General features: G+C 42.6%; 1 protein-coding gene across 6 annotated transcripts in view; it reads left to right on the top strand.

The window, feature by feature from the left end:
- The first annotated feature begins 8,843 nt into the window (after nucleotides 1-8,843).
- GALNT7 (polypeptide N-acetylgalactosaminyltransferase 7) overlaps nucleotides 8,844-22,768 on the top strand; it is a 157,515-nt gene continuing 143,590 nt past the window's right edge. For all 6 annotated transcript variants that reach the window (XM_035292624.3, XM_002745216.6, XM_078366255.1 and 3 more), the window contains exon 1: nucleotides 8,844-9,032. In XM_035292624.3, the coding sequence (XP_035148515.1) occupies nucleotides 8,907-9,032 (126 nt within the window). In that variant the 5' untranslated portion in view covers nucleotides 8,844-8,906. The remainder of the gene's footprint in view (nucleotides 9,033-22,768) is intronic.

Genomic DNA, 22,768 nt, shown 5'->3' with positions numbered 1-22,768 from the left:
GGATAAGGCCGGGCTTGGTGGCTCATGCCTGTAATCCCAGCACTTTGGGAGGCAAAGGCAGGTGGATCACGAGGTCATGAGTTCAAGTCCAGCCTGGCCAAGATGGTGAAACCCTGTCTCTACTAAAAACACAAAAAAATTAGCCAGATGTTATGGCAGGCGCCTGTAATCGCAGCTCCTCTGGGGGCTGAGGCAGAGAATTGCTTGAACCTGGGAGGCAGAGGTTGCAGTGAGCCAAGATCGCACCACTGCACTCCAGCCTTGGTGACAGAACGAGACTGTCTCCAAAAAAAAAAAAGGATAAAATTTCTGGACATTAGCAAGATGCAGGATGGCACAGTTGGGAAATAAGAGGTTTGGAATTAACAGATCTCTAGTCCCTGTCCAGCCTCTTACTTCCTGGATCATTTGGGAAAATCCCTCTGCATCATAATCACTCTGTAGTCTGAATCTCAGTTTATTTGTGTGTAACTGTTTATCTTGTCTCAAATGCCTAAAAAGGCTTGTAGGTATAGTCCATTACTAAAATAACTCAATATTTATTATTTAAATTAATCAAAAAACTTCCAGAAGATGGTGAAGCACAGGAACGTCCCCTCCTCCCTGACTTTTTTCTCCTGCCCACACATCTTCACACACTTCCAGGGATCCTGTTTATCCAGCAATGCCCAATGTGGTTTAGCCAAACCTCTCATCTTACATATGGCAGCAGGGCTTCTCTGGCCTTTTCACTGACATAGTTTCTTTCTATTCCACCCGTTGTGTCAAAGTTATGATCTAAGAGATCATCCGTTTTACAAGGAAGAGGCTTTCTCTTACAGGTTCCCACAATAGAGAATGTCAGGTTCTAGGCATAGCTAGATAAGCAGGATCTCTGGAAGGTTGTGATAACAAATTGATAACTGAAATTGATAACTGTCTGAAACTAGCCTGGTCACTGATGCAGAGGTTTATGTGCACAAACTCTAAGAGGACTTATGGTAATACCATGACAAATACCCGTTTTGAAAACTTTCAGGTCATTTAACTAACCACCCTGCTGAGAACTTGAGTCTTTCTTCAGTGCATTTCATACCTTAATTTTAAGAAATTTGAGTATTTGAAAGGAAATCAGAAATTTGAGTCTAGCCAAATCTCTTATTCTGCATATAGCTGGGTAGGTTTTCTGGCCCTTTCACTGACAGAGTTTCTTTCCATTCACCCGTTATTTCAAGGTCATGCTCTAAGAGATTATCAACAGTAACACAGGCTAGTTTGTCATGTAGGTACTGAGTTCCCACACAAAAGATGTGAGGTTCTGGGCAATGCATTTTGCCTTCAGTGAGCTGACAGGCAGTTTCAAATAGCTATCATCTTAACCTAGGAATTATAGTACTCATTTTGGTCAGGTAAAATGTACAGTACTGTACCCTTCTTTCCCAACACCCAAATAAAGGCAAAACCATTTACCTATAAAATGCTTCGGCAAAACATTTATATATTATCACCTTTTAAGAGCTATTAAAGGATGCTTCTTCTATCAGAAGAGGACGTCTAAATTACGGAAGTCCAAAAACCATACCAAAATATGAAGAGGTGGTGTTCCACGTTGTGAAATCTGAGGGCTTTTAAATTAGTATTTTTGCTATGCAACTCCCTTTCACCTACGCCTAAAACAGTGCACATAGGACATCTATTTTCACTCGTTCAGACTCTTAAAACTGAGCATTTCTTCTGTTGCAAGCACTGTCAACACCCAGAGACACAATGCCAAATTCTAACATGGTCCTTGCCCTTAAGAAACTTGGTCTAATGAAGGTGACAACTGAATAAACAATTATAAAGTCGAGCTCTATATGCTCTGAGGGAGAACTTCACAGGGTGCTCTGAAAGCACGAAGCAGGGTCTTCTAACCTAGCAGTGGGGTAGGGGGATGAAGACAATTAGAAGTTTCTGAAAGAGTTGATATACAAATTGAAGTCTGAAGGGTTGTCAGGGAGTTTATGGGAGAGGAGTAAGTGTAAGAACTACAGAGAGAGTGTTCTAAGCAAGAGAATAACATACACAAAGGCCTAGATGTGAGAGGGAAGTTGGCCTATTTCAGAAATGAAGACAAAGTCAACATGGCTATAGTTTAAGTTGGACAAGGGGGGATATAGTTTAAGTTGAAAAACTGACCAGCCATGGGCTGCAGAGATAAGCAGAGGCAAGCTCACAAAGGCTTTGTAATAAATGGGGGAGCTTGGGCTTACATCTAAGAGCAATGGGAAGCTGCTGAAGAGGTTTTAAGCAAGAGTGGTAAGAGACTTATCTGTTTCAATCACCTCTGAAATAAATGGTTAAATTAGAAGAGCACTTCTGAATTATGGGAGTCCAAAAACAGTACCAAATTATGAAGAGATAGTGTTCTACAATGTGAAATCTGAGGGCTTTTAAATAAGTATTTTTGTTTTCAAAACACTGTAAGAGACCCTTAACCTCATCAACTGGAAGCCCTTGACAACAGTCCTTTTTTCCAGACGAGCACAACTCAGGAATTATCCATCTCTTAAGCTTATGATAGAAATATTACCCCATGTCAGAAAAAAAGTACAAAGGCAGAATTTTACTTTATAGTATTCCACATGAAAGCACAAATTTAAGTCTCAATCATACATCAACATAGGAAAAATCTCAGAATTTCAGTATGGGAAAGGATGTTAAAGATCATTTGGTCTAACACCTTCATTTTACAGATAAAGGCAGTATACAGAGCATTTCTTATACAAGACTGTGGATTCTGCCTTGGGCTCTCTCTCCCTCAGATCTTTCATGCACGGGGAAAGTCAGCTTGCTATGTCCTGAGTAGCTCTGTGGGGAAGCCCATGTGACAAGGAACTGAAGCCTCCCACCGCCCGCCAGTGAGGAACTGAGGTCTGCCCGCTGGCCATGTGGGTGAACTTGGCAGCAAATTCTCCAGGCCCAGTTGGTTATGATGGTAGCTCCAGCTGACAGTCTGGCAAGAACCTCATGAGAGACCCTGAGCCAGACCACCTTGCTAAGCCACTCTTAGATTCCTGACTTCAGAAATTGTGTGAAATAATGTATGTTTGTTGTTTCAAAGTGCTAAATTTTGACGTAATCTGTTAAGCAGTAAGCGATAACTAATCAACAGTACACAAAATCAATAAATTCTTAACAAACTTAAATTATGCTTTTCTTGATATCTAAATAGTAATTATTATTATTTTTTGAGATGGAGTCTTGCCCTGTCGCCAGGTTGGAGTGCTGTGGTGTGATCTCAGCTCACTGCAACCTCTGCCTCCCAGGTTCAAGCAATTATCCTGCCTCAGCCTCCTGAGTAGCTGGAACTACAGGCATGTGCCACCATGCCAAGCTAATTTTTGTATTTTTAGTAGAGACAAGGATTCACCATATTGGCCAGGAGTCTCAATTTCTTGACCTCATGATCTGTCCACCTAGGCCTCCCAAAGTGCTGGGATTACAGGCCTGTGCCACCATGCCCAGCCAATAGTAATTATTCTCTAAACTATAAAATGTATCTTCCTTTAAAGATACCACCAATGGCGTTCTTCTTTCAAAAGAGGTGATTAAATGGCTTACAGAATAGGTGATAGGATATTTAGTAATTTAGAGGTCACTGACTCTAACCTGGGTTCTTGGCAACCATACATAGTTAATATTGAAATTTGTTTGCAAACAATTCACCATGGCTGCATTTCAATGCAGGTGTGTGTGTGTGTGTGTGTATGTGTGTGTGTGTGTGTGTGTTTAAATCTCAGCACATACAAACATATGAACCCTAATTAAAACTACCCTTTCTTCTTAGTTCTGAGTAGCCTTAGTAGGATGCTGAGTAAGGGGGAAACAACAGCCTATCAATTGATGATGATGAGCATGTGTAAAAAAAGTGTAAAATAATCACTTTGCTAATTTAATAAAACCCCCAAAGTTTTATCCTTGGAAGAAAAACCTCCCGATGAGGAGGAACAGCAATTGAAGTAAACCTGACCCCTCTTCTAAGTTTCATCTGCCTTTTATATTTTCAATCCCATTATTCAGTCAGCATTTCATCAAGAAATACTCAGTGAGTTCTTTCCACATACCAGACACAGGTAACAATAATGAACTAGTTAGACAAGGCTCCGCCTTCGTGTATATCTTTATTTGGGTATAGGAGAAAGAAATTAAGCAATTACAACATAGTGGTAATCATGAGGAAAGGAGAAGCAGAGTGTGCGGTGGAAGCACCTAGCAGGATGCCTACCCAAGTACTTTGGTGGGAAGGGACATAGGAGTATGGAGTGGGACATGTGAGAGAGATTCCAAAAAGCTTTTTGTAACTGACATCTAAGTGTAATGTTAAGATGTCAGAAGGTATTTCAGGCAAGAAGAACTTCCTGTACAAAAGCCTGAAGGTAAGTGAGTTTCATTTAGAAACCTAGAAGCTCAGCTTGGCTGCAGCATAGAGAAGACAGGGAGGCATGGTGAGGGCCCCAAGGGAGTGTAGCCCCCAAATGGGTACAATTCCCTCCGGTGGGCTTCCCTTTAACAGAGTTGACATGGTGGAGCAATTAAAAAGTAACAAAGCTTTAGGCTCTGACCTCTTGTACACTACAGTGCCTGAAAACATTCATGTTCCAGACCCAGAGGGCTAGTCCAGTCTGGCAAGATTTATAAGGTTAGAAAAAAACCTGCTTTGAATCCCACCCTGACAGCAGTAATACCCACATCAGGTTGTGTAGAGGTTACGTGAAATAATAAATGTGAAGCATCTTACACACACTAGGTGCTCAGACATTTCTCTTCCCTTCAGTTACCGTGCTTCTGAGCTCCCAGCTGGATTCGGAGCTGAAGATGCCATGTCACCATCCATCATACATGACCCCATGACTTGGCAGAGGACGATGCTTCTCTTGGCTATCTCTGTGTCCATCTCATTCAGTTCTAGTCTCTACCCTCTTCCTTAGTGACTATTATCCCAGAAACTGCAGCATTCATAAAACAAGAAGTATAGCTACATACACCTGAGAGTTGTCCCATTACACTAAGTGTACTTTATATTTATATATGAACTTGATCTCAATTATTACTTTTGAGAACATTGTGAGGTTGAGCATTGTAATCACTGTTTAGCAGATAGCCCTAAGTTCAGAGACATACGTGATTTATCTTGCCCTAAGCTTTGAATGTAGCTCCTCATTTTCTAGAGTTCTGTTAACTCTACAAAGTCTGCTTCCCAGCAAATATTGCAATGGGTGTATGTTTTAAGGTATACTTGCACTTTTTTTTTAACTTTTAAGTTCAGGGGTATATGTGCAGGTTTGGTACATAGGTAAACTTGTGTCATGGGGGTTTGTACAGGTTACTTCATCACCCAGGTATTAAGCCTAGTACCCATTAGTTATTTTTCCTGATCTTCTCCCTCCTCCTGTCCTCCACCTTCTGATAGGTCCCAGTGTGTGCTGTTCCCGTCTATGTATCCACGTGTTCTAATCATTTAGTTCCCACTTATAAGTGAGAACATGCAGTATTCTGTTTTCTGTTCCTGTGTTAGTTTACTTGAAGTTTCTTTTAAATGTTATTAGGTTTCAGAGAAACATAAACTTTTACAACTATATACCTATTAATCAATATACAACTATATTAACTATATATTCTTTCACACGTATTTTAAGTTCTCTACATGTAAAACTAAAAATGGGGGAGGGTAGTGGTAGTGGTGGCAGGATGTTCTCAGAATACCAGGACCTTCAAAGAACCATTCCCAATACTTTGATGATAGGTATCACTTTCATTTGCATATTTATGCAGCGATGATCATAATAGTAAAAATAAAGCTTCCTACTTTTTCTTTTTGAGAGAGTCTTCCTCTGTTGCCAGGCGCCAGGCTGGAGTGCAGTGGCGCCATCTCGGCTCACTGCAACCTTTGCCTCCCGGGTTCAAGCAATTCTCCTGCTTCAGCCTCCCGAGTAGTTGGGACTACAGGCATGCACCACCACACTCGGCAAAGTTTGTATTTTTTAGTAGAGGCAGGGTTTCACCAAGTTGGCCAGGATGGTCTCAATCTCTTGACCTCATGATCCACCTACTTTGGCCTCCCAAAGTGCTGGGATTATGCGTGAGCCACTATGCTGGACCAAGCTTCCCACTTTCTTAATAATAAAAAGCTGTCTCCCCTGTGAAAATAGCAGAAATGCAAGATTTAATTATTCAGGTGGACTTCAGCTGCTGATTTCAAATGAAATTATTCTCTTATGGTCACAGTAAGACACCTTGTAAGTTACCTATTTCCAGCCCAGTCTCTTTCTCCTAGAAAAAGGAGTCCAGGTGAGCCATGGTGGCTCATGTCTGTAATCCCAGCATTTTGAGACAAAAAAGGGAGGATGGCTGGAAGCCAGGAGTTTCAGACCAGCCTGGGCAACAGGACCCAACAATAGACCCTATCTCTACAAAAAGATAAAAAATAAATTAGCTGGGCATTATGACTCACACTTGTAGTCCTAGCTATTCAGGAGGTTGAGGCAGGAAGATCACTTGAGCCCAGGATTCCAGGCTGCAGTGAGCTATGAATGTGCCACTGCACTCCAGCCTGAGTGACAGAGCAAGACCCTGACTCAAAAAATAAATAAAGAAGAGTCCACCTCACTTCTGAACAGTTCAAGTTGAGTCCATAAATGAGCCTATTCCTGCCTTTCAAAATTATCTACATAAGACTTTTCCCAACCCCCCACCCTGCTTCCTTTCAGTGTTTCTCCAAAGGTGGTGCCCAGATTACGGGGATCAAAATCACCAGGGTACTGATTAACAGGAGACTCCTGGGTCCAACACCGACCTGAATCATCACCAAGAAATGGTGACTTCACTTTTCATATCGCATTACCAGGCAGATTCATACTTCATGAATTACACATTCTAGATCTTTTTTTTTTTTCTTTTTTAAACCAAAAAATGGTCAGGGGAAATCTCTCTCAGCTTCCAGTTAAAACAACTGGTTTTAACCTAAGGGGCTGATACAATTGCTGAATCAAGAAGTGATTTGTGTTTAACCCTTGACAGTCCCTTTTTCCAGGTGCTCTATACAGTGGACTTCTACAGGTGTACAATCATTCAGCCAACTAATAATACACCTAACCACAATCCATCCTACATTTCCAGAACCCATCACTTTAGATATTTTGTGGAAATTCTGAAATTATAGTATCTGCAGAACTACCCGATATCCTAGCTATTGTAAGCCAAGCTAAAACACACATGAAGGTAGTCTGGTACAATTCTTTATCTATTTGATGATTTAAAAGGTTTCATTCTAAAACTTTACATAACTGGGTTTTGTTTTAAAGCAAAAACTTGCAGATATAACACAGTATGAGAAAAAAGAATCAGCTTTCACCATCTTAAAACTTAGGATAGGCCAGGCACCATGGTTCACACCTGTAATCCTAGCACTTCCGAGGCAGGTGGATTGCCTGCTCCCAGGAGTCGAGACCAGCCTGGGCAACACAGTGAAACCCCGACTCTACTAAAGTTAAAAGAAAAAAAAATTAGCTGGGCGTGGCGGCATGCATCTGTAGTCCAAGCTACTCTGAAGTCTGGGGCAGGAGAATTGCTTGAACCCTGAAGGCAGAGGTTGCAGGGAGGCGGAGGGGGCCGAAGTCGCATACCACTCCACTCCACTCCAGCCTCTGCGACAGAGCCAGACTTTGCCTCAAAAACAAACAAAAACAAAACTCTAGATAAAATCTTAAAACGTTTTGTTCTACTTAAATTAGCAATTTAGGATATAGTACACTGATAATGTAATTACATACACTCTGGTATAAAGTCATAGGCATCTTTATTGGGAGATATGGGCAGAAAAATTATTTCCTCAAGTCGGGAATTTGGCTAAACATTTGCCAATATCCTTTCTTTTGTAATTTAGGTAACATAGGCAAAAAATGCGTTTGAAAAGCAGAAATCAAGTGGCAAAAATCAGGTCTGAAGGAGGCAATGAGGATGGAGTTGTTTTAAAAACCTGAAATCCGTGGTCTTCGGATTTGAAACTTACCAGCCCGTGAACAAGGTTGGTATTGCTTATTGGCGTAAGACTAATGCCTTTCTTTTCATTAGCTCAAAAGAAATACTGGCTTTCCAAGTGAGCTCCTCCAATACAGTGATATTTGCACATCTCACCTGGGCCTTTCGGTTACAAATCCACCACCTTAAGGAGCCGTGTGAAAAACCAAGAACAATCACTAAGAAAAAAAAACCCGTCAGCTATAAATCAGCCACGTGGAGCTGCTGCTGCAGTAGCAGCCGTAGTCCCACTTCCTGGTTGGCTTCCTGCAAGCCTCTCGGTAGGGGGCTCAGGGCAGTGGGTCTAGGGGAAGTGGTGCAGCCAAGAGCCCCTCCAAGTCCGCCGGAGAGGGGCGGTGGGTCACGGTTTCCCGGAGGGCACAGACGTTAGGGACGGAGTTATGGTCCATAATTGCAATAAAAGTTTGGGAATCTGAAGGCTTTAAGGAGCTGAGCTGCAGGGCAAAGGCTAAGAACCAGACCTGGGGAAAGTGCAAGTTAGTTGCAAGGTAGCAGGGGGGCTGTGAAGGGGGCTCTCGCGGAGAGCAGAGACTGCGGATCTGGAAGGGGGCAGGTAGAAAGGAAGGCTGCCAGGAAGAGCGAGGCGCCCGGGTCGGTCGGAGCTCTGCGGTGGCCGCCGGAGGGAAGGGGGCCGCGGGAGGGGCGGAGGGAAGAGCCCGGGGGAAGGTAGAGACGAGGGGAGTTCCGGATCTGGAGCTGGAAAGGGCAGGCAGCGGAGAGGGCGGCAGCCGTAGCGGTAGGGGTGGGGGGAAGAGGAGGAGGAGGAGAGCCGAAGGAGGGGGAAGGAGGGAGGGGAGAGCGGTGGCGGCGGCTGCGCCGGGCTGTGAGTCTCTCGCCGCCGGAGGAAGATGAGGCTGAAGATTGGGTTCATCTTACGCAGTTTGCTGGTGGTGGGAAGCTTCCTGGGGCTAGTGGTCCTCTGGTCTTCCCTGACCCCGCGGCCGGACGACCCGAGCCCGCTGAGCAGGATGAGGGTGAGTGAACCGCCCGGCCCCCTCCGGCGGCGGCTACCTGCAACTTGTTTTGTTTGCCCGCGTGTGGCGGGAGCAGGGGGCGGCGGGGTCGCGGCACCGCGTAGGCTCCGCAGGTGGTGCTGGCGAAGCGCGGGCCGTGGGGGCACCGAGCCCAGCGCACCCCGTCCCCCTGGCCGCCGCCGGCCCGCCCCCTCGCCGCCCCTTCCTCGGCTCTTCCCCGCCCCGGCTCAGCCGCCGACACTCGCGCTGCGGCGGCAGCTGCACGGGTGATCGCTCTCCGTGCCGGGACTGCGGGCGGAGCGGGTGGAGAGCCGGGTTTTGGGGGCCGCGGCCGCCAGGCGTCCCACTCTTAGGGGCCGGGACCGCCGCGCTCGCAGCCGGGGGACGCGGGGTTGGTCCAGGCTGCGGCCTGTGGCGCGTACAGGCCTGAAGGAGGCGAGATGCCGCTGCCGCCACCGCCGGTCCTGTGGACCAGGCCCCTCGATCCAGCCTCCCCTCCCGCCGCCTCCCGTCTGGGGGTGTTCGCAGCACCGGGCTCCCCCGGCCCGCCCGCCCGCCCGGGAGTGGGAGGGCGATGGCGCCCCGCCTCCGGCTCTTACGGAGAGCGCGCCTCCCCCTCAACTCCGGCGGCGGGGAGCCGGGGTGCGAGGAGCCGCTGAGGCCTCGCCCGGACCGCGCGTCCCCGTCGCGTCCCTGGGCGAGGGAGGGGCGGTTGGCGGGAGATGGCGGAGGGGCGTCCCCGCCCCGCCGGCCGCCCCCAGTTCCCCGTCACCGACTCCGCGCCTGGGGAAGCCCCTGCTCTAGCGGCGCTGGGGCGCTGTCGGGGGTGGAGGAGCAGTTCCTCTTCCCGGGCTGCGGCAGGGCTGCTCCGGCCGGAAAACTAACTTGTGTCAGCGCCCCGCCGCCCCGCGCCGGCTGCTGCCGGCTACCTCAGGCCGACGCCGAGGGGAGCGGCGGCGCGGAGCTGGCGGCGGCTCCTCAGGGACGCATTTGTCTGCCGCCCAGGGCGCGAGTGAGCGCTGGCATTCCCTGGATTTGGAGGGTTTAGTCAGGCGCCTCGGAACATTAGTTACCGGGAACCGCGCCGCGCGGGGAAGTGGCCGCGGCCACTGTGGCTTCACTGACCCGGCGGCTGGCGGCGCGCAGCGGCCTCGCCTGCACCCTGACCTGCTTTCCCCTGGATGAACCGTTGCGCCCGCTGCTTCCTCATCCCTGGACATGGGGAGTTGGAGAGGGCGTGAGGGGCTCACGACCGCCGAGGCGGCGAGGCTGCAGGAGGAGTCGAGTCGCTCTGTGTTGTCAAAGTGCTTTTTGCAAATGTGATCAGCATTGCTTCTATGTCATGTTTATCAACTTTCCTTCTGGAAAGTTAGCGTCACGAAGTTGGGCAGAAAGGCTTGTGGCGTCCTTTCAAGAGTAAGAATCCTAAGAGGAGATCCCATTATCAGCTCTTTGCCTATATCATGAGATTAGATGTAATCTGTAAGTTTCAGTATTTGAAGTCTACAGCAGTGGAATCTCTGTAATATCTGGGATGGATGATAATGAAAAGTGTCAGTTTTCCTTTTCAGAACGTTTGCGGTTTTAAGCTTCTCAGCTCTTGGAGTGATGCTGACCTTTTTATGATTTTCCTCTCGATATGACTTATTGACAAAGGATAACTGAAAATTGCAATTGAGGATATTTGTTTTAAGTCATCAGGTGGCTTTTTACATGCAGCTGGAAATGTTTAGCCCCCTATTTTCTGGGAGAGAAACTGACGAAAAACTGGCAAGACTAGTTCAGAATGTCCCGCCCTTCAGATGGTCTTTGAAAGAGGTAGTGGAACAGCAGCATCACTTCCAACTCGTGGAACGTTTTATTAGTGCAAATAAAGGGTGGGCCATAGGCCCATTTCAATACTGTTATGTGATGATATCTTGATTTTTTTTTTTGTTTCAGTGTACTTAATAAAGTTTCTCAGTGGATCCAGTGTAATTTCTATAATTTATCAAGGACAAAAGCTAGATTTTAAAGACTTAATTAACATTAAGAAGAATGCTTGCGTATCAGAAGAGCAAGAAAGACCATTTTATTGGCTTCCCTGGTAAATAGTAATGTAAGCAATTTAAAGTGTAGCTTATGAATAACGAGCATAAATAAGGGATTATTGTTTCCCTTTAATAAAGACTAACCTAGGAAGCTTTTAAGATACAGTGCTAGAAGGACAAATCCTGTAGGGAGGATTCTGACTCCTGAGTTTCTCCTCCCCCTTGTGGTTCTTTTACTTAGGTGATTATTGTAAATATTCCACCCATTGTGAAATCTCTGCTTCTCTTTAATGCTTATCTACATATGGACTTTTTTGGATCCCTTTAAATGGCCTGAACGATCCAATTTACAGGTCTGGGTTCTGCCTCTACTCCAGCAAGCTTGTACCTGTGGCTCCATCTGCCCTGTGCCACTTTTTGTCGTGAACTATGAATAATTCAGACGCTAAAGTCTGTTACAGCCTAGACGACTTGAGATGGTCCTTCCACATCTGTGCTATTTCCTGGTTTGAGGTCTGCCCACCTGTGGAGTGAAGACAAAAGAAACATGTTTCTTATTTCCTTCCGTCTCTGGGCCTCTTGCCCTTTCTCTGAGGTGAATGATGTGAAAAATGACCTTACGTTTTCGATTATATTCTCTTGTGTGATTTTAAATATTGATTTATTTAAACATTAAATGCCTATTATGTACCAAGCATGGTACTAGTTGTTAAGAAAATACTTGTCCTTAATCTCATGGATCTTGTAAAATCCACACAGTAATCAAACCTCCACAAATATATAGATAAAAATTGTGCTACATGCTTTCATAGTGAAAACCATAGGGCGCATGAAAATAGAGGAATCTGGCCATAAAAGCCTTACCTGAAGAAATGCCTGTTAGCAGTACCAAATCCATACAGGTCTGAAGCAACTCGATTCTTATCTCCTTGTAAGAATTTATTAGAGGGGCATAAGGCAGAGTGTGAAACCAAGGCAAGTTTTTGAGCAGGGGTGAGAGTTTATTACAAAGCTTTAGAGCGGAATGGAAGGGAGTAAAGTACACATTGAAGAGGGCCATGTGGGTGATTTGAGAAATCCAGGTACCTCATCTGACCCTGGACTTGAGGTTTTATACATTGGCCTGATTCCAGGGTTTGCATTTCTTTCCCCTGTTTCTTCCTTTGGGGTGGTCTGTCTGCAAGTGCAGAGGCTTGACAGCAGTGGCGAGGGGCTCCATGCAGTGCGTTCACAGCAGTTGTACTCATGCTCACTTGGGGAGTTTTTCTCTTTACCAGTTGAGCCTTCCTAGAGGAAGGGCATATACCAGTTAAAAGCTGCCATTTTGCCTATTAGGGCACATGCTGGAGCCCACTCACCCAACTCCTGAGATCTTATCAGGAACCTGCTGATCACCAACTTTAGATGTTTTCTATCCTTTGGGAGATTGCCTTTCCATGGTGTTGGCTGTCACCAAGTATATTTCAGACAGTTTAATAACTGCCTGATCATCACTTGATGACCACCTGACATTCCTGGTTGGGGGTGGGGAAGAGGGGCTTTCCTGCCCTGCTCATGTCTGCCTCGCTGCCTACTCAGATGACTTTTGAGGTGAAATCTGAACATTTCAAGAAGAGTAGTTAACCTGGAAGTGGGTGGGAGCATTCTTGAGAAGGAGCATTTGTGCAGAGGTCCTGAGGCAGGAGGTAGCATGGGTGAAACAGTGAGAAACTAAGAGATAAATATTGTAACATGGAGAATGAGAAGAGAAGTAGAAAGATGCTACACAGGAAAGCATGGATCTTGTAGACCATGCTAAGGATAGATCTTAAGTGCAGTGAGAAGGCATTGAAGGATTTTAAATAGGGGAGACTGGATATGTGTTTTGAAAAGATCATTGTGGCTGCCTACAGAAAGTATGTATTTGTCTATAGAAGAGGTAGCAGGAGTCCTGGTGGGGTAGTAATTATTTAGGTGGGACATGTGTTTGCTTGTATTGGTAGGAGCAAACACATGTCCCACCTGAATAATTACAACCCCCACCAGAACTGGTAGAGATAGAAAAAAGTAAATTGATTCAAAAGCTCCTAAAGATGCAAAGGCATCAGGATTTGGCTATTGGATGTGATAGTGAAGGTGTCAAGAGGCCTCGGATGATAGATTATTTGTTCCATTATGCAAAGTGCTGAAGGCAAAATGTATACCTTCTTGTATTTTATTATTATGGGAAGCCTTATTTTTTTAGTCTTTGACCTCTGGATATTTTAAGTTTAGCATTTCTTAAGATTATCTGTTTAGACTTGCAAAGCACAGAAAGTTCCTTTTATTAAATGAATTATAATATGTCTCAGACTGACACCATTTATCTCAGGTTTTAGCCCTGAGTGACTGTCTACAGTTGACTCATAAGCCTCTGAAAATAAAGGTTTTTAAAGGAAATGTTGACAGATCCATTTAAACAGCAGTCCCCACCTTTTTAGCACCAGGGACCGGTTTTATGGAAGACAATTATTCCACAGACTGGTGGGGGGTTGGGTTGGGTGGGGGATGGTTTTGGGATGAAACTGTTCCACCTCAGATCATTAGGTATGAGATTCTCCTAAGAAACGTGCAACCTAGATCCCTTGCAGGCAGTTCACGATAGGGTTCATGCTCCAGTGAGAATCGAATGGCACCACTGATCTGGCAGGAGGCTGCCCTCAGGCAGTAATGCTTGCTTGCCAGCCTGCTTGCTACTCACCTCCTGCTGTGCGGCCTGATTCCTAACAGGCCTTGGACTGATATCTGTCAGTGATAGGTAAGCTAACAGGTTTGAAAGAAATAGAGCTTAAATGAAAATTAGTGTCTGAATTGATTACCCTGACAGTGAAGTTCCACCTTCCAAAGCCATTTTATCTCAGTGATGATCAGTTGTAACCTGAAAAATTCTGCCCTTGAACATGAGAGTGTATTTCAAATGGAAGTTCCATTTATACTAGTAGGGATAAAGCTATTACTTAGTGAAAGTGTGGTGTCTTAAGTGGTCACTGTTCTGTTTCCCAGGCTACACGCCTTAAGATTGGTTTTTGTTTTCTTTGCTGTTTTCAATCTTCCATTCCCCTTCTCCCCACACACATAAAAATGATAAAACTCTCACATCACCAGGTGTGAGAAATCTAGGGTTTATAGACTTCATGAAATTAACTCAAACTTTTGCATGCATCTGCATTTTTTTTCTAGGTTGATAATCAGAAGCTTTCATGCTTCTTAAATGTCCTCTAAACCAAACAAGGCTTCCAACCACTGACTGTGTGCCCTTTGAAGGCAGGGTTCATGTTTCCTATTCATTGAGTATTTCCTTCATCTTTCCTGGTGCTGATTTTATGGAAGGCACATATTAAATGTTTTTCATACAAACTAAAGTACATCCATTTATGTCTCCCACATAGGTCTGAACATTCTGGAAATGTTTGGCAAATTCCTAAGAATTGCTGTATTTATCACTTCTGTGGAAACATTTCCCCTCCAGTGGTCTGTGTGAAGTCAGGCATAAGCCCTGTTACCTGTTACCACCTCCTTGCCCCTGCCTGTCTCTTCATCCTCCCCTCCCTAAGACCCCATAAAAAAACGCTGAGAACACCTGAAGTGGAAGTTCCTGCTCTCACAATCTAGTTGGGGGTGGGGGAGAGCTATTCCTTAATCTGGTAGCAATATAAAGAAGTAGTATAAGAACTGTCGCAAGGATATGTTTTGTCAAGTCAAACCAGTAGATGGAGAAGGCTTAAAATAGCCTTTTGAGGAGTGCACAATTATTAGTAAAGAGAGAATGGAAACTGTTGAACAGCAGTCTGTTTTGTGATTTAGGCTGTTGCATGGGATGGGAGATAACGTGGGAATACGATTTGGGTTTCTGTATAAACCATGTTAGATCAGACAATAGTAAATTGGAGAAACAGGAAGAGAGAAAATAATGCATCGTGAATGAAAAGCAAAATTCTGAGCTTGAGCCATCTGTAAACAGGATATGTGGAAATTCTAATGAGTTATTAAAAAAGTTGGTCAGCAAGATTTGAGTAGCTATTGAATGCAGGAAAATGATCATGATTATTCAGCTTCAAACTAGATAATTGTCTTTGTTCATATTTTGAATTTTGATTCTCATTCCTGAAGAATGAATGTACAATCTGAAAAGTAGCTAAGGATTTCGGTAATAACAACAACAATAATAGTTTACAGCTATTGAATCCTTACTTTGGGCCAAATAAATATTCTACATGTATTTTGTTGTTTATTTATAACAACCACCCTCTATTGCAATTTGATGGAATCCCCACTTTATAGATGAGACTGGTGTGGTATAGAGAGGTGAAGTCTTTGTCCAAGGTCATTCGCTTAATTGTAGAGCCAGGATTCACTCTGAGGTGTTCTAACTTCAGAGCTGTGTTCTCTGATCTTGATGCTAAAACCCCATCTCTACTAAAAATACAAAAATTAGCCAGGTGTGGACGTCTGTAATCTCAGCTACTCAGGAGGCTGAGGCAAGAGAATTGCTTGAAGCCAGGAGGCAGAGGTTGTAGTAAGTGGAGCTTGCACCACCGCACTCCAGCCTGGGCAACAAAACGAGACTCCATCTCAAAAAAATTTTTTTTAAAAAGAGAATGGGGTGGAAGGGTGGGTTTGAAGCCAGTATGTCTAGAGTTTGTTGAGTTTGGAGGGAGTACAGTTCTGAATTGCTTGAAGATATAGTCAGGACTCAGATGATGGGGATGTGTGGCTCCTGTGGTCTGTTATTTGAGTGATTATTTGTTTTAGTTTACATTTACTGCCCATTAGCCATTATTATCCTTTCACTCTCGGAAGTGCCCCGGGTTGGATGGTAAGTTATATGGGTGTCTCGCTTAAAATGTTCCTAGATAAACAAAATGAGTAATAACCCATTTTGGCCACAGTTTGTGTGTGGGCCACAAGTGAAGGGTTGTGGTTGGTAAAACAAAACTGTGTTAGTTAAGTCCACCGGGTCCTGTGGGATTACAGAGAAAGCAGCATCTAATGTATGGGGCTGGATGCTGTCCGAGAGCTTGTGTTGTAAAAAGACATGTTGGAGGGATGAGGACAGAGGAGACTGTGTGCAACAGTGTAAATGACTGTGACCAATCCTGGGGACTACATGGCTGGAAAATTGGGTGGAGAGGAATGGAATAGAGGACCTTAGATAAATAGAATCTGAGCCATGAAAGACTTTGAATGTCAGAGCTGGGCTATAGGGAATAATCCGGAAACAGTGCAAGCTAGCTTTCAGTGACGAGAGAATTATGTCTGAAGGATATAATGAAGCGTAAACTATGGAGAAGTCCCTAGAAACTGAATACAGAGGGAGAGATGTTGGGAGTATAATAGAATTGCCCAGTGGGAGGAGGAATCATTCTTGATGGTAAAGGAAAGGAAGGATGTTGATGCCTTTAGGAGGAATACAACTGTCCAAAGCACTGGCTGTCAAACTTCTGTAGGCTTCAGAATCACCTAGAGGGTGTGAGAAAGCAGATTACTCAGCCACATGCCCAGAATTTCTGATTGAGTAGACTTAGGGTAGAGCAGGTAATTTGCATTTCTAACTAGTTCCCTGGGGTTGCTGTTACTGTTGGTCCAGTGATCCTGCCTTGAGCGGTACCAGTCTAGACGTTATATAGATTTGGGGGCTGCAAAATGAAAAATGTGATTTGGGCATAGAGTATTTTATAGACCACAGGTCAGTCGAGTGAAGGTGTCTAACCAAATAGATGGAGCTCAGAATGGAATCAGAAGTGGATGCATTTCATTGGCCAGAGGGTGGTATCTGAAGCTCAGGGAGCTGATTGGTATGTTAAAGGAATCTGTGTGGATGGAGGAGAAAAATGTGTGAAGGAAGCAAGAAACATGGAAAATGCCTTCTTTTAGGCTATAGGAAGTTAGTGGGGAGAGAGGAAGAAGACATAGATGGAAGTAAAATGACTTAGACACTATTGCCTGACTGTGAGCAAAAATAATTATTTTAAGGGCAGGGCCATCAACAAATGCAAGTGTTACAATATTTGAGGACTGATTAGAATGAAAGCTGAAGCAAGTGGCTGTGAAAGCATTACCTGCCTGCGAAGCTAACCAGTAGTACTTTGGTCTAGGAAGGGACTGTAACAGCATCGTCATTGGCATCAGTAAATATTATGGCCCAGGAAAACTGGCCTAGATGATAAAGTTCAGGTCATGAATGGTCATCTTCACTGTGGGAAATTCCAATAGAGAAGAAGTTTTATTAAAGAACTGTAACTATCAAAGAGGAACTTAACCCATTTTTGGTTGTATCTGGGCTACCATAACTATGTGCCTTTCAACCTCTCCCTACCCACAACTCTGTGTGTGTGTGTGTGTGTGTGTGTGTACACCTATGTATACATATTTTAGTTGTGATAGTATATAATACTATATAAGCTAGATATTGCAACACATATTAGTCATTTTTTTACTCAGGTCTGAAACCCAGTGATTTGAAAAGCTGTGACTAGAAAAGTAACTTATACTTAAAGTTGGAAAAGAAATTTTATTCTGAGAACATTAGGCAATTTTCAGTTTTTAGCATATTAATTTGACTGGAGTGTATTAAAAAACAGAATAGCAAAACTGTATGCTCAGCATTTCAGTACTCTTAGTTTTTAAAAATGAGGCTTACCTTTTAATTCTTGTTCAGCACTGTGGTCCCGAAAGCAGCACTGAGACAACTTGAACTGCAGTCACCCAGGGCCTACATCTTTTTGGAGAGGGAAGAGCTAACTTTCAGTTGCTTCACTTGCTAAGAATCCTGAATATTTCCAAATGTGAAATGTTCTCATTTCTGCACTATTATAAATTCCCTTCTAGGCTCCCCAGCCTTCATAGGGTTTTTGCCGGCAGGAAGACCTGATTCACTTCACTGAGTACAAGAACTGGTACACTGAAACTTGAGGAAAAAATTAACTTTACATTATCTAATTAGGTTTATAGAATTGGTGCAGAGCAGTCTGGTTTCCCAAATCTAGAAGGTACAATTAACCGCAGTATTATGTCAATACCAACTAGTCTGCTAGTAGACTTCTAAGCAAAGCAGTAGGAATCTGTTATTACCAAGGACATTTTAAACTGGATGAATTAAAATTAAGTCACATACTATTGGGAACCATTCTGTATGAGAATAGAGTGGATGACCTAGTCATTTTTTAATTTTAATTTTTACCAATTCCCTGGGTTTAGGACTATATCTGAGCCTCAAGCAATATGCTGCTGTCTTTGGTAGTAAACTTAACATGCTTAATAATTATCTGGTTTAAGTGTAATTTTACCATTTGTAGTTACCTTTATGAAATTATTTTATATGCATAGTTGTTTACTATGAAAACTATATATTCATTGGTAAAGGCTATGCTTCCTATGAAAACTGTGTGGTATCTTATAAAAAGAATTGGTGTTATTTATTATGTAAGTATATCTTCAATAGGCAGTAACTGAGAAACTGCCAAAACTTTTTTGGAGGGAGTTCACTCTTATTTGAAGTTGGGTATGTCAGCACTTCTATTTATTAAATTGTGTGTATTAATAATTCTCCTTTGACTTTTGGTTTTCCTTTTAATAGAAACACCAGCCGTGTTTCTATTGAGCCGTGTCGTGGCTCAAGCCTATAATCCTAGTATTTTGGGAGCCTGAGGTTGGAGGATTGCTTGAGGCTAGGAGCCTGGGCAACATAGCAAGACCATGTCGCTTAAAAAACAAACAAACCAAACCTGATAAGATACTCTTTAATGTGAGCAAGGTTTGCAAGTAGCTTTTACAACTGTGCAGATGCCTAACTTGTTCTACAAGTGGCACCCTTGATTTAAAACCAACCCATTGATTCTAGTTATTAAAGTGAAACAGTAGTCTCAATTCTTTTTTTATTAGACAGAGTTTCCCTCTTGCTGCCCAGGCTAAAGTGCAATAGTGCAATCTCGGCTCACCACAGCCTCTGCCTCCCAGGTTCGAGCGATTCTCCTGCCTCAGCCTTCTGAGTAGCTGGGGTTACAGGCATGTGCCATCATGCCCAGCTAATTTTTTATTTTTAATAGAAACAAGGTTCTCCATGTGGGTCAGACTGGTCTCAAACTCCCAACCTCAGGTGATCTGCCTGCCTCGGCCTTCCATAGTGCTGGAATTACTGGAGTGAGCCACTGTGCCTGGCCTCAATTCTTAATGTAGTCCGAAGGGACCCTTTTGAACCATTTCACAGAATTTTAAGAATTAACACTTGTGACAACATCAATGTACTATCTTTATGCTTCTGAGAGAATTTGGTTTTTAAAAAACATATTCCTTAGAAAGCCTAAAGAGAAAAAAAAAGAACAGTAAGGTCCAAATGTACATTGCAAAAAAGAAGTCCTTATGTCACGATTCATGAGCTCTAGAGGTTCTTGTCATTACTTACTGCTCTACTTTACATTTTTTATTGTGTAGAATTTGAAGTAAATATTTTATATACTTTTTTTTGAGACAGTCTCACTGTCGCCAGGTTCCAGGCTGGAGTGCAGTGGTGTGATCTTGGCTCACTGCAAACTCCCTCTCCCAGGATCAAGCAATTCCCCTGCCTCAGCCTCCCAAGTAGCTAGGACTACAGCATCACCATGCCCAGCTAACTTTTTGCATTTTAGTAGAGACGAGGTTTCACTGTGTTGGTCAGGATGGTCTCCATCTCTTGACCTCGTGATCTGCCCACCTTGGCCTCCCAAAGTGCTGGGATTACAGGCGTGAGCCACGGCACCTGGCCTTTTATATACTTTTTATTAACATTTATTATTGCAAAAATAGTTCCCTTATAACCCTAGTATAAAACTATCAATATATTTAAGTGAGTCATGCAAGTGTCATTTTGCCAGCATATATCAAAGATATCTGGGTAACAATGTTTAGAAATGGAAAATGTGAAAATAGCATCATTATAGGAAGATTCCAATTGTTTAAATTTATAGTTTATGGTCATTTATATAAATATTTTTTAAATGACTTTGGAACAGTCTAATCCAGTTTAAGTCAATTAATTTTTTTTGCTTGATTTGTTAATGCTTTTATGAAAAACATGTATTTGTGAAGGAAATTATTTGCCTAGAAAAATTTATCATTCAATATATTTCACCATACTGGAGGTTTTTTTTTTTGAGACGGAATTTCACTCTTGTTGCCCAGGCTAGAGTGAAATGGCTCTATCTTAACCCACTGTAACCTCTGCCTCCTGGGTTCAAGCTATTCTCCTGCCTCAGCCTCCTGAGTAGCTGGGATTACAAGTACACACAACCATGCCTGACTAATTTTTGTATTTTTAGTAGAAACGGGGTTTCACCGTATTGACCAGGCTTGTCTCCAACTTCTGACCTCAGGTGATCCATCTGCCTCAGCCTCCCAAAGTGCTAGGATTACAGGTGTGAGCCACTGCACTAGGACAGTTCTTTGTTAATAAAATATTGTGTACCTGGAAATCAAAGGTATACTTTGCATAGCCATTTGAAAACTTGTCTTAGGCATTTTCTAAAATGTTTGTCTTACTGGATATAGGTTTTAATTATGCTTACTTGAGAAGACTTAAATCTTTACCCTTCCCCGAGTAGTTTTCTTCTGGCAGTTCAATATTTTGCCATGCAATTTTTATTAGAGAATTTGATCATTGTGTTTCTTAAAATTTGTCTTATTTAACAGATTTAATCTTTTAATCTCTAATACAGCAAGGTGTGCTGTGTAAACCTTAGTGTTACCTTTACAATCTGTTTTTGCAGAGTTTTGCATTTCCTTTCGAAGGAAAGTGTTTAAACACCCCTGTTCAAAAATCTGCTAGTTCTTGCCAGGATGACGTAAAATGAATTAAAAAAATCCATCAGATTTTTGGCAAATAAGCCTCAATTATGGTACAGAATAAATGACTACAGAGTGCTTTTTAGAGTAACGGAATCCAAATGACTGAAATCTTACTACTTTACACATGCAGATTTTTCTACTATGGTAGAAGTTCTTAAACTAAAAGATCACTGTCAAGATTGGAAATCTTGATTATTTAAAATACATAATTATATTTGAACATTTAAGCAAAAGATTGCTAGAATGGGGATATAGAGGCCTGCGGTTTCATTAACTGTTGCTCCCTGTGTGATGGTCTCAGAGGAAATTTGAAGAGGAAATTGTCAAATTTGTTAGAGGAGGCTGGAGGAGAATGTTTCAATTTTAGTGATCAATGAAAATAAATTTGCTTACATCCAGGGAGATCATGATAGTAGAAAAAGTAAATAATTTTCTAAAAGTCTCTATTCTAAAAATTTACTAAAAGAGGATGATTTTTAAATACCTTGGCATTTTAAAACAATGCATTTTCTGTATGAAATTAAGGTAACTCTATTCCTCTTCTTGTAGCTAAGATTTAGACTCTAAATCACGGCACATGTAACACTTCTATTTTAAAATAAATGTAGGGTACGTGAAAGCACAGTTGTTAACTTTGAAAATTTTGAAGAGTGGAATCAACCTACAAACATAATAGAGCTGAAAATACCGCCTTTTCCCAGGTCCTGATGTTTGCTTAGCCTGAGAAAGGAAATGTTGGTATCATCCAGGTGTCGGTCAGAATACATATATACTGCATGGTCATTCTCAGATGATTTTTCCCAGTGTCCTATTTGAAAATCTGAGGAAGGGTTTAATGAATGTGGCTTCATCTTTCTTGTCGTTAATTATGACTGCAGGAAGAGTACAGCCACTCTTGTTTGATCAGCCTATACACTATGACTAAATGGAACGCAAGTCACAGCCAGTCTAAAACATAGTTTCACAGTCGTAAAATCATGTTTTGTAAGAAGCAGTTATCATCCCTGACCGCCACACTGTTAACTGGTAACACTAAGATAAAAGTAAATATTAAAATCTTTCTTATATGTTGGCAAAAATTGCTTCCTAAAGATAAATAAATGGCTTGAAACATTCTTATCTGCATCTACTTCTTTAGCTTAAGAGACAGTACTTATCTTTAAAAGTAACATGTCTTATATAATGATTTAGAAGAGCTGATAAATGCAGAAAGAACTAAAAGGAAGTTGTATGTGTCAGTTAGGAATAGATTTTTTTTAATATAGAAAATTAGAAAACTTAAGGTAACAGCAAAAGTAATATACATTTGTTCAGTATTTTGTTTTCTAGTGACTTGAGATATTTTTCTTACTATTCCTTTAATTTTTTAAAAAAATAACTACAATCTATTTTTTTCTCCCTTGGGACAGAGGATTCCTTTCTCTGATTATGAGACCTGGAATTTGAGTGATTCATTGGTCAGTTTCTTTGGGTTCCAGTGGGTACTAAATGTCAGAATGATTCTTTTGAGGTTAAAAATGTCACTTGTATATTTTATTGACTGTAGGTAGCTAGAAAAAGTAAACCTGCCATTTGGGCACACAGCATGTTGCCTCTGAATGATGCTAGCAGGTTACTCATAATACACATACCACACACCACACCTTCCCCTCAACACACACGGCTTTTTCTCTCTGTACCTGATTCTTTTAAATTCAAGATAACCAAACCTTTGACACCTTTGAATGATGAAGCTAGCACGTTAGTCATAATACACACACACATACACACACACACACACACACACACAGAGCTTTTTCTCTCTGTACCTGATTCTTTTAAATTCAACATAACCAAACCTTTGACACCTTTGAATGATGAAGCTAGCAC

This window comes from Callithrix jacchus, chromosome 3, assembly GCF_049354715.1.
Source record: "Callithrix jacchus isolate 240 chromosome 3, calJac240_pri, whole genome shotgun sequence".
NCBI classification, from domain to species: domain Eukaryota; kingdom Metazoa; phylum Chordata; class Mammalia; order Primates; family Cebidae; genus Callithrix; species Callithrix jacchus.
This window is presented reverse-complemented; position numbering and strand designations above follow the sequence as displayed.